General features: G+C 41.7%; 1 protein-coding gene across 4 annotated transcripts in view; it reads left to right on the top strand.

Moving 5' to 3' along the window:
* The window catches only part of EPHA3 (EPH receptor A3), a 713608-nt gene extending 701149 nt beyond the window's left edge, over positions 1-12459 (top strand). For 3 of the 4 annotated variants that reach the window (XM_043538478.1, XM_037907108.2, XM_007057545.3), the window contains 2 exons: positions 5725-5880; positions 8504-12459. In XM_043538478.1, coding sequence (XP_043394413.1) covers positions 5725-5880; positions 8504-8609 — 262 coding nt within the window. In that variant the 3' untranslated portion in view covers positions 8610-12459. Of the gene's footprint in view, positions 1-5724; positions 5885-8503 lie in introns of those variants that run through there. The other variant, XM_043538479.1, reaches the window with a different exon arrangement.
* Positions 12460-15200: the final 2741 nt, after the last annotated feature.

Raw genomic sequence — 15200 nt, 5'->3', positions numbered from 1 at the left:
GACTGTGGTTACATTTTTAGTCTCACCTGGGCACTGAGGTTACATTTTTAGTCCCTCACAGTGAGAGGAAACCAGAGCTTGTGCCCTGGGCCTGGTGGGGTGGAGGTGTATGTAAAAGAATCAAGTGAGGCAAGTAGCTCCTTTCCCCCACTTGAATATAAAGCAGGTGTGATGGCTGTCTGGAGGGCAAGGGTTTAGGATGTAGGCTGAGCAGTCCTGAGCGAGGAACCCTAGGAATAGCCATGTCTGAAGAAAAGATGTGAGCTGATCTTTAATATCTTGCATTTTTTCTTGGTTAATAATGCCAAAACCCAGGAAGCAAAGTGAGGGGAAGGAAGCTTGTACTTGTAAAGAGTGTGAGCTGTATTTGGAAAGGAAGCTGGGAAAGACTACTGCTTGCAATTTCTAACTGGTGATCTATGTAACAACAAAGTGTACCCACTTTTGACCTCAAAAACAAAGAGGAGCAACAATCTGGTTTACTCTCAAACTCAGCAAACACGATATGAAATCTCAGGGGAGGGGGGAGAAAATATGCCAAACAGCAAGGCAAATTTTTATTTTAAGAACAAAGCTGCTAATTTTACCAGAGGGATGCTTTAAGCCAGGCATAAATAGCTGTAACTGCAAAGATTCTAGTCCTTAAGGTCCAGGGATAATTAAAGTAAACACAATGGCTCTACTTCTCCTCAGTGTGACATTTATTTACTGGTCTCCTGTTGGGAAGCACGTACACTCATGATTCCATTTGCTATAGAAGATAAAACTAAAATTGCTTCACATGCACTCTGTTTTTCTAAGGTCGGAGATAACTATGTTGTCCTGAGCGTTAGTCTAGAATTTCAGTGCTTGAAGTCACAAAGTCATCTGCATTCAAAGCAATGTAGTGAAGGTGTCATTTTACTTTTTGTAAGAGAAAAAGGAATTATAGATGCCTGTTTTTAAGTGTGAAAGTATAAAGGATATTTCCAAATTTAGAAATAGGGAATTAGGTTACATTGATTAGGGGAAAAAACAGAACATGAAATCCAGGAGGTGGCATACAGGATTTCTCTACCCAGCAGCAATAAGCTGTCCTTTACACAGAAGTAATGCTTCATTCTCCTGGTGCTTATGGCACCTGAATATTACAAATTAAGTTCTCTCTCTCTCACTGGATAGCTGGCACACCTATAGTAGAGATTTGTACAAGCAGGGACTGAAGTTCCTTTGCTATTTATATATTTATTTCTAGACATGATGTGCTGTGACAAAGTTCCTTGAATAGTGACAAAATCTATTTTACTGACAGAAAACCATGGTTTTCTGTGCTTATGGGCACAACACAAGAGTTAATTCCAGCTGTTAACACAATGGGCCCGTCTACTTAAAGCTGACTGCAGCAGGGCATTGTGTAGAAAGCACAATCTGGCATCTCACGGTTGAATTTGTCGCTGTATTTTTACTTATTTGGGGGAAAGCGTGTCACATGTCAGCAAATACGGACCTCCAGCCATATACAATGCAAGAATGAGTAGCACTGAGAATTTTCTCCATGCCAGTAGATGGATAACCATTTGAAAATGTAGCAGTTGGGGAGTGGAGGTGAGGACAAAACAAAAAGAGCCTAAAAAAAAAAAAAGACAGGGGAAATGTTCTTTGCTCTGTTTCCCAGAGCAAACATGCAATTTCCATGATTTCTTTTTAATGACTCTGTTCTGAAGCTGGTAGGTACTGATTTATGAAAAGCTGTAAAATATCAGGTGGAACCCTGCAGGACGTCGTTTGCAGCTGCATGGATTGCAACCCATCTAATTTGTCTAGCTAAGTGTGAGCTCATGGCACACATCACCCAGCCCATAAATTTCATGTTCAGACCTTCTGTCTAGGGGCTGGGTCAGGGGGAGAAAAATGCCGATGTGTGCAGATGCTCTGAAAGCCCAGCATTCCCTTGGTGCATGGGAGGAGACATCACAGACTCTTCACAGTGAGAGACAAATTCCTGTTCATTGATAAACTGTCCAGATGTCCTCTCTGAGGAGGAAAGTAACTAATTTTTGCTTGGAATCCTACAAGGAGAAAAATGATACTTTACAGTGCTGGTTAGTCTGAGGTCACTTACATAAAAATTAGGTCATATTTTTTGTCCTGGTGATACTTTGATCCAAGTAATAAACATAAAAGCTCTGTTGGGCCACTCTAATCCCTAATCCTAGGGTCCTGTTCTATTTCAGCTTGTTTATGCTCACTCTTTCTTTAAGCAATTGTTGAGTCAGGCCCTGTTTTATTAGAGTTCAGATGAAAAAGGAAAAGTAATACACTACGTTGAATAGAGAAAAACTTTCTCCGTGCTTTATCACTAAGCACACTTCACAAATACCCATAATAAATGTCTTGGGATTCCAGATGTTATACCCAGAAAACCAGAAATAAAAAGTGACTCTTCATGGGACAAACAGTAGTTAGCTAGGTGTAGACCATATGGCTACTGGGTACACCCTGGGTCTGCTTGCCAAACTTGGGCGTCTAACCATTCACTGTTCAAAAGTTCACTTACATAGGTGCCTAAGGGTTGCTTTTGGCATGACAGTGGGAGTGTATGTGCTTAGCTTTAAAGGGCCATGTCTGCAAATTGTTTCTTTAACCCCCTGGCCATGTTTCCCTTGTTGCTCTTCTCCCCTCCCACCAGGCCTGTTGTACTGTTTTCCAGTGTCTTCTATCACTATTATTCTCTGAGTGGTACGGTGCATGATGGTAGATAGTCAGGAAACATCTTTCCCATCTAACATTGTTCTCAGGGCCCAACTCTTCAGCTGGTGTAAAATGTCATAGTGCCATTGGAGGTGCAATGATTGACATCAACGGAGGATCAGGCTCCAGATATCTCCCAAGCCCATTTCTCCAGACAACAACCAATTGTTCGACTGCTCGGCCTTTAAAGAGAGGGTGGCCAGGCAAAACATAATGCCCATGCTAAGAAGATACGTAGGTTTCTGATCAACTGAGCTGCTGCTCTTGAATCTGGTTGAGAATTGAACGTGAGGCTGCAACAACAATTGCTGAAAGGCTGATTATCAAGGCCTTTCCAATTTCTAAGGCAGCGTGTTCTGAAGCTTCTTACTGGCTCCTTCACAATAGTGTCCAGTGATCCAGAAAGGGGAAATCTAGCGATTTGTACCAAACACGGGTCTCCTACCGTACATGACAGTACACTGTGCACAGTCTGGGTAATTGTATAGGTCGTGATATTTGTATTTTTGCTACAGCAGTCAAGCAGCCAGCCACAACTTCCAAAGCCTTTTATAATGTATAAGAGGAATCGATTTATCAAACTAATGCTAGGCAAAACCTCAAAGATGGAAGGTTTGGTTTGGACATGTAGCCAAAAGTCAAAGTGGCTTATTTGAACTTAGCCAAACTCCTTTAGTTTAAAGATTGAGGTCAGAATTGCATGCGTAAGAATTCTGGTATTTCCTCATCCCCACCAGGGTCAGACGTACCACGTGAACATGCTTCTCTAGTACGTCTGATCCTGATGACACTTAAAAGGGCAAAAGAACGTGAAAATAATTAAGGCTGGGATTTTCAAACCCTAAAGAATTACGCACCCAGCTCCCATTGAAATCCACTGGAATTTGAGTACTTAACTCCATTTGGGGTCCCTTCATAAATTCTGCCTTAAAAGTTTTTCCAAACCTCAGATTCTGTTCAAGTTTGGGAGAACAGTCCTTGGTGGTAGGTCTTTTGAACCCGAATCAGTTCTCCCATTACAAGTATTAATGAACCACATACCCAGCTGCAATACGGCATAATCATTTAACTTTAAAGCGTGGCATCTGAAGCGTGATCTTTAACCACTCTCCTTCGCTCCTGATTCCTGGTGAAGAAATTCAGATAGCCACCTAAAGCTGGAATAATTAGGTTTAGTCCAGATGAACCGCCGAGGATTAGGGCCTGAGATGACAGGGAAGTCCCAACAGCTATTTATGCCACTTGCCTGATGTGGGTGGGCCACCTCTGTAAACGCAGATGGTGCGGCCTGTCATCTGAGCACTCCTCTCCACTGTTCTTGGTGCTGGTGCAATGTGCAGTGTGCACAGGACGTGGCTCTTCTGCTGTCAGGCCCACCATGTAGCCCCTCACACAGAGCTTCAGTGCTGAGGATGGCTGTCTCTCCTGCCAAACACGAAACCAGCATATTGTCAGGCAGCCTCTCTTTGTTATTTAAGGATCTGTTTCAACATACTGTCTGCAGCTCAGTGGAGCATATTATAGTGAAACGAGCACAGTCACTATTACAGGGGTCCTGGTGCTCTTCCTGTTTCGCTACGTGGTTAGATGCTGTGTAGCAAGAGACACATTAATTTTCTCTGTCTTGTTTTGTGCTTAGTAAGTATCAAATAGTTTACATTGTTTGTTGCCTATCTACAATGATAGTGAAGGTGGGGATCAGTAATAAGAGATGTAGGAAAGCATTCACACTGACTTTTTGGGCCAAAACAAAACTGGGGTAATTCCAGTGGAACTTCCAGTAGGAGGAGCTCCTGGTATAGCCTTTTCTGGTGGGCAATAAAATTGAGTTCAGGTTACTTTTGTCCCTTAGTCTCCAGTCAGTTGCACAAAATGGCTTCAATTCAGCAAAGCACTGAAGCACACAATAGACCTCAATGAAAGTAAGCATGTGCTTCAAGTTAAGTGTGTGCTTTGCTGAGTCAGGGCAGGCTCACAGTAGCTGTAGGGGAGGTCAAAATTGAAGAGAATACAGTAGACGGTCATTAGTAGCAACATATCGGTGCCCTTTTGCTATGTTGTTCCTAAGTAGTTGTTGCTGTTACGGGAGTGTTGACAATTCACTGGGTCCCAGGAAAGTGGTCCCAGGGGAAATGATGCTCGTAAGTGGCGATTGCTCTTACAAAGTGTTACTGCAAACAAGCATCTACTGTAGTGGCTTGTATTCTTAAATACTATCACAGGTGGAAGAATCTGATATAATGTTAATTAGTGTCGCAACTGGGAAATAATTAATATGGACACTAAGATGTCATGCCCACCAGAAAGAATACTGATCACATGGGTATTCAGAGGCTTTGTGTGCAGCTTAGAAAAAAGATAACAATGCAATGAGAAAAAACAACTCGTGTCAGTACAGGGGAGGCCAGACATCTGTCCACATCTGTGCACTAACATAAGACATTACAGTGTAGTAGCAAAGTTGGAAAAGAAGAGCCCCATCACCATGTCTGACTGCATTGGTAGATCATTATGATAGCCTCAAGTATGGCCCTCCGTAATGCTACCAAATGCAGGGGTATCTGTCATCCAGCTCTTCCTGGCAGTAGAGAAGTTGGCCCAAGAAAAGATATTACTTCACCTACCTTGTCACACTTCTTATGCTTATTTTCAATAGGACGTTTACTTCCCCGTTGCGATTAATCCAACAACAATCTCCTGTTAGAAATCATACAGGCTGAAATTAAATTATAATGTAAAAATATGTATCACATACTGGTAATGCTTCGGTGAGTTAAAGCACCTGGATGAGCCGAGTAGTTGGAGCTCATAAACAAGATGATTACACAGTGTTCCTCAATGCTGCCAACTTGAACAAATGAGGCCACAGTGGTGGATAAATTCCACAGATGAACAGGAAAGCAGCTGGGAACTCCTGCTGGTGTTGGTGTTAAGTTTAGACACAAAGTGTATCTTTATGTTTACCCCGGCTCTCTTACTTTCTTTTTATTCCAGGCCATCAAATCTTCTCCTGGACCAAAGCAACGTTGACATCTCAGCGTTCCGCATGACAGGTGACTGGCTCAATGGGATTCGGACAGGACAGTGCAAGGACATCTTCACAGGCGTGGAATACAGTTCATGTGACACAATAGCCAAGATTTCCATAGAGTAAGTTAGTGCAATTTGTAGTGCCCATGGATATTTTTTATTTTAAACATGCACAAGTCACATTTTTGGACTAAGCTTTAGCAAGAGTAGCTTAAAAATACTCTCTTGTATTTAAAGGCCATTTTCAAGTGTAAATTCAAAATTTAGTTCTTATATATGTATAGAAAACAAACCGTTTTGCAGATGGCATGAGGACTGCAGCTTGCTCTGTGTAAGCAGACTCCTGTGCTCACACAGAGCCCAGTGGAGTCAGGAGAAAGTCTTTCCATGTGATGCCCCCCCCTCAGCCATCCCTCTACCCATGTGGCCCTGTGCCTCCATTCCTATTCAGCCCCTGCCCCAGTCTGTCATCCCCCACTAGCCCTTATGAGCCCCTGTCTGACCTCCCAGCAGCCCCATGATGTCTCCCCATATCCCCTGGCCCAAAAAGTGCTGCGAAGAAGGGAGGCTTTCTCTTTCCTAGCTGGCTGGGAGCTGCTGCTCTGTTCCATTGCCACAGCACCCTTTGGTGAGCAAAAGGCAGAACTGCAGTAACTTTCCAGCCCAAGTTATTTTCTGTTGAGTTTGCTCTGCTCTAGTGCCATCTTGCCCTCCGATGGGCAAAAAGCGGAACTGCAGCGACTTTCTGGCAGAAGCTTTTTTCTGCGTAAAAAATTATAAATATGCATGGCTCATTAATTATGTGCACACGCAGTGGCACAGAATTCCCCCCGGAGTCAGTTACTGTACAAACAACCGGTATAAAGACAGTCACTGCTGTAGAGAGCTCAATATCTAGGATGTAAACAATATATAACAGATGGTGAGACACATTATGATACTATTAGGAAGGCAAAATAACATTAGAAAGATGTGTTTTAGAGTCAATTCAAAGACACAGTTGTCTCAACGGTGACAGTGTCCATGGACTTTTTGCTGCAGGTCTTCACTATGTTGGCTGGGCGACTGGCCAGAAGTCACCTTTCTGTCCCTGATTAGATGATCACTACATTTATAAGCAGGAGGAGAGCCTGAGGAAGTTACTGAGGGTTTTAACTCTCTCAGGAAGATGGTGGGGATGTTTAAAGGAGAGGTAGCATGAGATAAGCAAACCTAAGAGATTTTAGGACATTTTTAATCCAGTTCATCCCTGAGCACCTACTTAGGTGCAGTTCATGTTGCCATCGAGGTAAAGGAAGGCATAGTTAGGTCTTTAAATTTGCCCTTCCGCTATTTGTTGTACTTATGCATGAATGTGGACAAATAGAAATGTCAAATCATTTGTTGGTTGCAACCAAGCTTCCCTTAAACAATTTATCATCCTCTTGTTCAAATCATCTGATATGCATATGTAACACCAACAGACCCCAGTCGTCAGCAGTTGGGATCGAACTGGGGACCTCTGGAGCTTAGCGCATGAGCCTCTACAGCATGAGCTAAAAGCCAACTAGCTGTCATCTAAGGCTGTAGAGCAGACTCATTTTATCTCTCTCTCTCTAAGTGGTCTCGGTGCCACTAATTGGGACAGAACATGACACCCAATACTCATTAATATTAATAAGCCACGCACACATGCATTGAGAAAAGAATATTTTTCATTATTCCCAAAATGTTACAAATGCTACAATCCTTCTAATCTACCTTAAATTCCATTTATATAGAGCAGGAAAAGAACTGGTTCAAACTGGTGCTTTGAATGAGCCCTGATTTCCTCCTGCATCTCGAGGAACAAGCTGGAGGAGTTGGTGTTACAGATTCATGTATCCAGCTGGAATGAATTAGTTTGTTTAAATTTAAATGTGTACCATCTTTATTCCTGCAGTACAGAGTGTTGTGGTAATAGTCTCTCTGCACCTGGGAACATGTCAGGTATGGTTATGAAGATACTGTGCCAGAGAGAATATTGACTTCTTAATGGTATACATTGGTGGCAGCTAAGTGACGGGGAACAAGTAACCAATAGCTGCAGTATGGAAATTAAAACACACAAATACAGCCAATTAGCATGTTGTTACAATTGTGTAAAAAAAAAAAAAAAAATGTTGATAATGGCAAAGACCCCCTGGGAACTTTACAGAAACCCACCAGTAATGGCCAGTTTCCTGTGGACTAATAGCTAATTAGCCTCACCGCAAAAGTGTGAAGTCACATTTCCACCGTGCCCAACAAAGGGATTAGATGGTCTGGAGAAACCGAAGGCAAAGACACAGCAGGGCCTGTGAATGTGACCATGTAGCTATACATTTCAGCATCAACCCCAGAGCTGTGGAAGCCAAACTGCTAAAAGGGCTCAGTGTGCAAGATGGCAGGCCTGATTCAGGGAAAAAAATCAGGCCTGATGGTCGCAGCATGAAATGCTGCTACAGCAGGGAAAAGACCCCAGGAATCTCAATAGTCGACTCAGGTCCACAATCAGCACTTGTCTCATCTTTTGGGTGGGTATTTTCTGGTGCTAAACAAAGCAGAACACAGCTCAGTGAGATCTTCTCCTATTGTGCTATTTTTTTGAGAGAGAGAGAGACAGAGACATTCTCACTGGTTTCTGTTCTCATACAGTCTCCAATCTAGCAATAGGGAAAAGGCCGTATGAAACACAGAGGTAGAGGACATCACATTTATCAACCCTGTGTTCTCTTTCTTTCAGTGATATGAAGAAGGTTGGTGTTACAGTTGTTGGTCCTCAGAAGAAGATTATTAGCAGCATTAAAGCGCTAGAAAATCATACAAAGAATAGCCCTGTTCCTGTGTAAGGTACCAAAATGATGTTGCTCAGGTCAAAGAAAGAGAGAGAGAGAGAGAGAGAGAAGTTGCTTCAAAGGGCAAATAGTGATGGCTGAGAAAACTGCACGAATTAAAGGAGCTCTCACAACACTGCTGGGAACATTGTTGGTAACTTCAAGCCCACTAAAAAACTCAAATATTGAGTATCAATGCCTTAAAAATAGGAACAAAAATTTTTAATCCTAAAGGGTGGGTGCTTTCTTTTCCCCTTCTAGTAACTAACTGATAATACAGATAATAATTTTGAAAAGAAAAAAATATGTAAACATCCTTCCAAGTAAAACAGTGAAACTGAACCCTAGAGCCATTTGAACATTAACTGACTGAATATCATGAAAAACTACGGACATAAAGGCTGTGTGTTTGATCGACAGCAGCAACAAGAAGAAAAAAAAAGACTTGCAGTATTTTTATACACAGAAGAGATCTGTAACAGGTATTTTATTTCTTTAAAGGCAAGCAAAATTGAGGGATCATACCTCAAACTTATCTGGCCATACAATAATGTCACTGTAATCCTCTGTTTCAACTGTGGAAAGGAATTCAGAAATAAAGTTTGTAGTGACTTTGAGTTAGTTCACAAATGATTTTTGCCATTACGTTAGCTTCCCTAAATGTTTCCATTTAAAAAACAAAAAAAAAAGTCTTAATTTTTTTTTCAAAAAGGCATATTTATTTCCTTTTATTCTGTATTGTTTATATTTATGCTTAAATATCTTAACTTAGATTTATTACTGCCATGTGCCAAATGCAGTCAGACTTCACTTATCAGAATTGATGGTTTAACCTGAGAAAATCGTACGATGTGTTACTTACTAAATTTTGTTGTATATTCATACTGCCCTGTTTGAAATCCAAGAAAGAAAAGCTTTTTTCCAGCTCTTGCTCTGAACAATCCATCTGGAGTTACAGACATTCCATCTATGTCATATCTCTGTTCACAGTAATATGTTATACTTCTAACCTAGAGTAAATATACTAGCAGAACTGTGTGTGTGCAACATACGAATTGTTCCATGGATCAATATCCAGCCTGGTTAAGCATGATAGTTTCCTTTACCTCCCAAAGACCTGATTTCGCCATCCTTGCACATGGTGAGTAAGTAGCACCTTATTCAGATTGATTTCAGTGGAGCTATTTGCAGAGTGAGGTGCTAGAACCCAGTATAAGGGAGGCAGATTTGAACCCTAATTTAGTGGGACTGCTTCTTTAGCTTACATGGTAAAGGTTTGAGTCTGAGTATGGAGCTGAAGGTCAGGGGTTCTATTCCTGATTGCCACATGTGCATAATTAGCAGGAAGTCATGACATTTATATATATATATATATATATACACATACATACATAGTCCCTGATCATTACACTAGGATGTGACTTAGTGAAGCACATCTTGGACTGGAATCCTGCCCTCCTTAAACTTCCACCTCTTCTGCAGAATGGATTCCACTGAATAACACTGAGTTCCTGTGAAAACAAACAAAAGAGAAGACAAATGCATTTTGAAGGATCCAGGGCTGTAGTATGTAGTACAGATTACTATTAAGGCTGCAATTTAGTCACAGGTATTTTTAGTAAAAGTCATGGATGGTCACGGGCAGTAAACCCCTGACTAAATCTTGGGGTGGGGGGTTGGCCACGGGGTGCCGCGGGTGCTCACGGGGGGGGGAGGGGGGGCTGGGGGGGCGCCAGGTGGTGGCATACAGGTGGCAGCAGGTGGTGGCACGCAGCCCGGGACCCCTGCTGGTGCTGGGATTGGGGGGGTGGCAGGTCTCACAGGCTCCATTTGTGGCTCCCCTGAAGCAGCGACATGTCCATCCCTCAGCTCCTAGCTCCTCACGCTGTCCCCAGGCACCAGCTCCACAGCTCCCCTTGGCCAGGAACCATGACCTCTGTGACAAACTCACAGCCTTAATTGCTATGTATCTAGTTGAGTCTGCTGCCATGAATGCAAAATCAATTGCAGGTTCTTCTGAAGTACACAGAAGCATTAGGCTGAATTCCTAGAATTCTTTAGGCTGAAACTGCGTCTAAATTATTCTTCCTGGATCCAAAACGTGAACAATGTAAAGCGAACACATTTATCACTCACTGATAAATAGAGACAGAATTATAGATTGCCTTTTTAGTAAATCGTGGCAAGTGAGCATGCTCAGAAGAATCTGATTTGAAATATGCTCAGTTGATGTCTATTAATATGATTTGACAAAAATTTGAACCAACAATATTGAAAAGTGCAAAAAATTAAAATTAGACCACAAACAATCTTTGTGATTTTCTATTCAGTGTGTTCTCTTGTTAGACCAGGATTCTGCAGCAAAATATGATGGATGACTCAATATTAGGGTGGCCATCTTTTCAAACTGCAAAAATGGGACACATGCAGGAGTCCCGCCCTTGCTCCTCCTCTTCCTCCCTGAGGCCCCGCCCCCTGACCAGGCTGGAAGTTGGAGCTGGGCAGTGGTAAGAGCCGCCCAAAGAGCCCAGACTGCTGTGAGGAGCCCCAGGCCCCTCACCAGTCCTGGGGGAAGCGGGATGCACAAGAGCAGCCCCCAGCCTGTGTTCACGCACCCTGGGGCTCACTGCCAAGGGCAGACGAAGAGTCTGGGACTCCAGGGCCCCACACAGTGACCTGGATTCCCTGGGCAGCTTTTCCTACTGCCAGGCTCCAGCTTCTGGCCAGGGGGTGGAGCCGGATCCCAGGGTGGATCCTTGTGGTAAGGCAGAGCTAAACCCATCTCAGGAAGAGGCTGGCACTGCCCTTGAGCCTCAGGCAGGCACATAGTGATGCTGCAGGGAATCTGGGACAAATGCTGTCCCCTAGTCATTGGGACTGGGACTTGAAATGTACATTTCGGGACTGTCCTGCCCAATTAGGGATGGGTGGTCCAATATAAGATCCATTATAAGAAAGCACGAATGCCAATTTCAGCTCGCTTAGTGTGTTCAGAATTGTTCTTTTCTTCAACTTTGGGCTTAAGAGTCAAAATTCAGACATTGTTAATCAATTTAAATCACCAGGCTCCAGTGAGGACACAAGTGTAGGAGGAATCTTTTCACAAGGTTTTTCTACAGATGTTCCTCTCAGTCTTCATTCAGGCATCTTTAGGGGAGGAGATTTTTAAATGCTTCTCAAAACAAGAAAAATGTTTCAAATTGAGATCTTACACCTAACACCACCCTTAATATTCTCTAGTCATCCTCCGTGGACACTGTTCTGAGCATGCTCAGCATAAGTGCATCATACTGATTCTTGGTAAGAAGGGAAATCATTTTTGTTTGTTTGTTTTTTGCTTGCAGTTATGAGTAGAGTGGTTTTAAGCAAGTTTAGCATCCTCTACCCTTCAAAATTGTACATGTACTCTAAGTGGCCTCTTATTGAAAACATCCCACACTCCCCGCCCCCCTGTACATATGTAAACATAACAGTGTACAATTCTTAAATGTGGAGTAGCAGTGCTAGAATTCTTGTGGCCATCTTCCTGTACAGGATCTGCATTGGTTATTTACATCAAACAAAACGCAAACTATTCACAACATTATGTACCATATTATTGGTTTTGTATCTTTAAATATAGTTTACATATATAATTTATTTCTGTTAACATATCTAGTTTTGTGCTGTACTTAGCATTCAATAAGCAATGTATAGATGTGATTTGATTGGTAATATGTACTTATTTTAACTTGTAATTCAAAGCATTACTTACTCATTTAGTTTATATGTTGTGCAATTATAGATGGCCTCTTACTAATGTAAAATTATTTGTAGTGGAAACATTTATATTTTTATAATAAACATAATGAAAGTATTTTTTACATATTGGAATACCCAGGTGCTTATTTTGAGGCAAAGTAAATCTATTTGATTGAAAAAAACCTACCTGGCTTGATTAAATTTGAATTAAATATAATGCATTACCTGTGGCTAAATTCTCAACTTCAGTGAACAGCTGGAGTTAAAGTTAGTTGCTATTAGGAACACCTATTAAAAAAGCAATATTTAAAGTCAACACGCTGGCCAGATCCATTGGTGCTCTGCCAAGTTCCATTAGTGTGAAGATGTGATTCACTCTGTGCGTATGGGAAGACTGTTTCTGTCACAAACTGCCTATAAGGTGTTGAGAAAATTGTTGTTTATATTAGCTAAGCCAAGTAACTCCAAACTTCTACTTTTGTTTCAAGGGGACTGGACCTCCACAGGTCTTGTTAGAATGCTTAAGTACTATAAAAAGATGTTCTTGTCAACAAAATAAGACAAAGCCCATTAGTTACTGTAACTTTTCCCCATGATCATTTTTTCCCTCAATTGTAAACAAAGCATCTTCTAATGATCTCTCCTCTGGAGGGGTGGGGTGAGAGGCAGTGATTTTTTCCCCCCATTTACTGTACCAAAGCAAAAGGATTGTTTTTATGTGCTTCACTGAGGCATGAATCATTTGAAAATACCAATGTACACTGCCTAGCTTTGCCTCTTGAGAGCTGTCTTCCTAGAAGAATGTGAATGTTTCAGAATGTTCTGCTTCTCCAGTTAACATTACTAAGGATGAGTAAAGAATTAGTATCCATTTGTATTACAAATGAGGAGCATGTGCTTGTATTTTAATTCACTCTGGTTTTAACCATACAAAGTAATGTATTATAGAGCTGTTTCTGGAGTAAGTCTATGTGGGCAAACTTGGCAAGTGTTATCTGTTAAGTGATATTACTTGAAAGAGGAGCCATTTAACACCACAGAACAGAAACAAGGAGGCAATAATTCAAATCTGCAGCAAAACCTAGTGCCTCTTTATAGCATCTGTATGCTACCTACTATGCTGCAGTGGGTGCATATGACGCAAATCTAAATTCCAGTGCGGGATTTGAACAGTATGCTTGAATGATGTGGAAACCAAGTCAACCTATGGAACTCTTTACCAGAGGGTGTTGTGAAGGCCAAGACTATAACAGGGTTCAAAAAAGAACTAGATAAATTCATGGAGGATAGGTCCATCAATGGCTATTAGCCAAGATGGGCAGGGATGGTGTCCCGAGCCTCCGTTTGCCAGAAGCTGGAAATGGACAACTGGGGATGGATCACTTGGTCATTGCCCGTTCTGTTCATTCCCTCTGGGGCACCTGACATTGGCTGCTGTCGGCAGACAGGATACTGGGCTAGATGGACCTTTGGTCTGACCGGTATGGCCGTTGTTATGTTCTTAAGATACTAGGTTGGTCTAATCTGTATATTGTGCAAGCTATTTGTGAACAGAATTCTCTTAGCACTAATACTTATGATTTGGTTTTGTCCTGTGGTGTTTTGGCACATTGACCTAACAGTATTGAGGAGATTTGGATAATAATCTGTTATAACTATTTTATTTATTGTAAAAGAATATTAGTGTTCATGAAAGGTTCTAGACTGTCAGCACTGGCACAGAATAGATATATGAGCACCAGCAATGGAAGCAAACTCCATCCTACCTACCTCAGTCCTCAACTCAACTCTGGCAGTATAAATGCTAACAGTCCGTTCATTATCCACGGGTACAGTTTTAAAAGTGCCTCAGTGACTTATAGGCTTATGTCCCATTTTCAAAGGGGATTTTGGCACCTAAGCCTTTTATTTGAAAGCCTTAGTGAGATGTAGGCTGCGATGGCATTTCTGAAAATGGGAGTCACATGCGTAAGTCACTAATGTGCTTAATAACATTTTATCTTATATCTGTTTATCCATCTCTTATTGAAATTGCCAGTGAGATACCAATCAGTGCCAATGGAAGAAGGGCTTTGAACATCCATCCACAAGGAATGGACCTGAGATCCCGATTCATTCAATATGTGGTTTGTCATTAAGAAGCCTTCAGAAGGTAACAATATCTCATCATTTTTTGATCTGGCTAGTAGCCTAGTTGTTTTATCATGGTCACACAAAGTATCTTCCATTTTGAAAGATTCAACCTGATTGATAGATATTACCGATATATTCAGGTGGGAAACACTGCTGGGACTGGTAATATCTGTCAGAACAGAAGAAAGTCTTGAAGTGCACCCATTGGATAGCCACTGAACCACACAGCCACTCAGGAGATCATAATCATATGTGGCTGGCCTGAATTTTTAAAAGTTTCCATTTTACTGTGTGTGAGCTCATGTTGCACAAGTAAAATGCCTATGATACATGTGCATCTTCGGCACATGCAAAACCATCTGTGCACTTACTTGGCCCCAAATTCTCATATTCCATGTTGTGTCACATTTTCAAATTGAGTAGGAGTCTCAGGGGCAGAGATTACATCATTAAAATAAGGTCAGATAGTTACTTTTATCTAAAGTCAGTGGTCACCACTCAACCCAAATTACATGCAAGCATTCTTCAACGCTGTCAAATCACCACATCTCCAAAGGCTGTCCTCAAACTGTCTGAGATGCAAGAAAATTAACATACAGTGTCAGGCTATTGCTTCAAGTGTCATCTTCAAGAATTCGTGTTAGAGACAGGATAGAAAGAAAAGATTGTCTATAAATCCATTACAAATCCTGCTCCCTTCAAACCATATAGTCAAATAACCTATAGCCAATT

This window comes from Chelonia mydas, chromosome 1 (assembly GCF_015237465.2).
Source record: "Chelonia mydas isolate rCheMyd1 chromosome 1, rCheMyd1.pri.v2, whole genome shotgun sequence".
NCBI classification, from domain to species: Eukaryota; Metazoa; Chordata; order Testudines; family Cheloniidae; genus Chelonia; species Chelonia mydas.
Note: the sequence above shows the minus strand (reverse complement) of the source record. Positions and strands in the feature narration are given on the sequence as shown.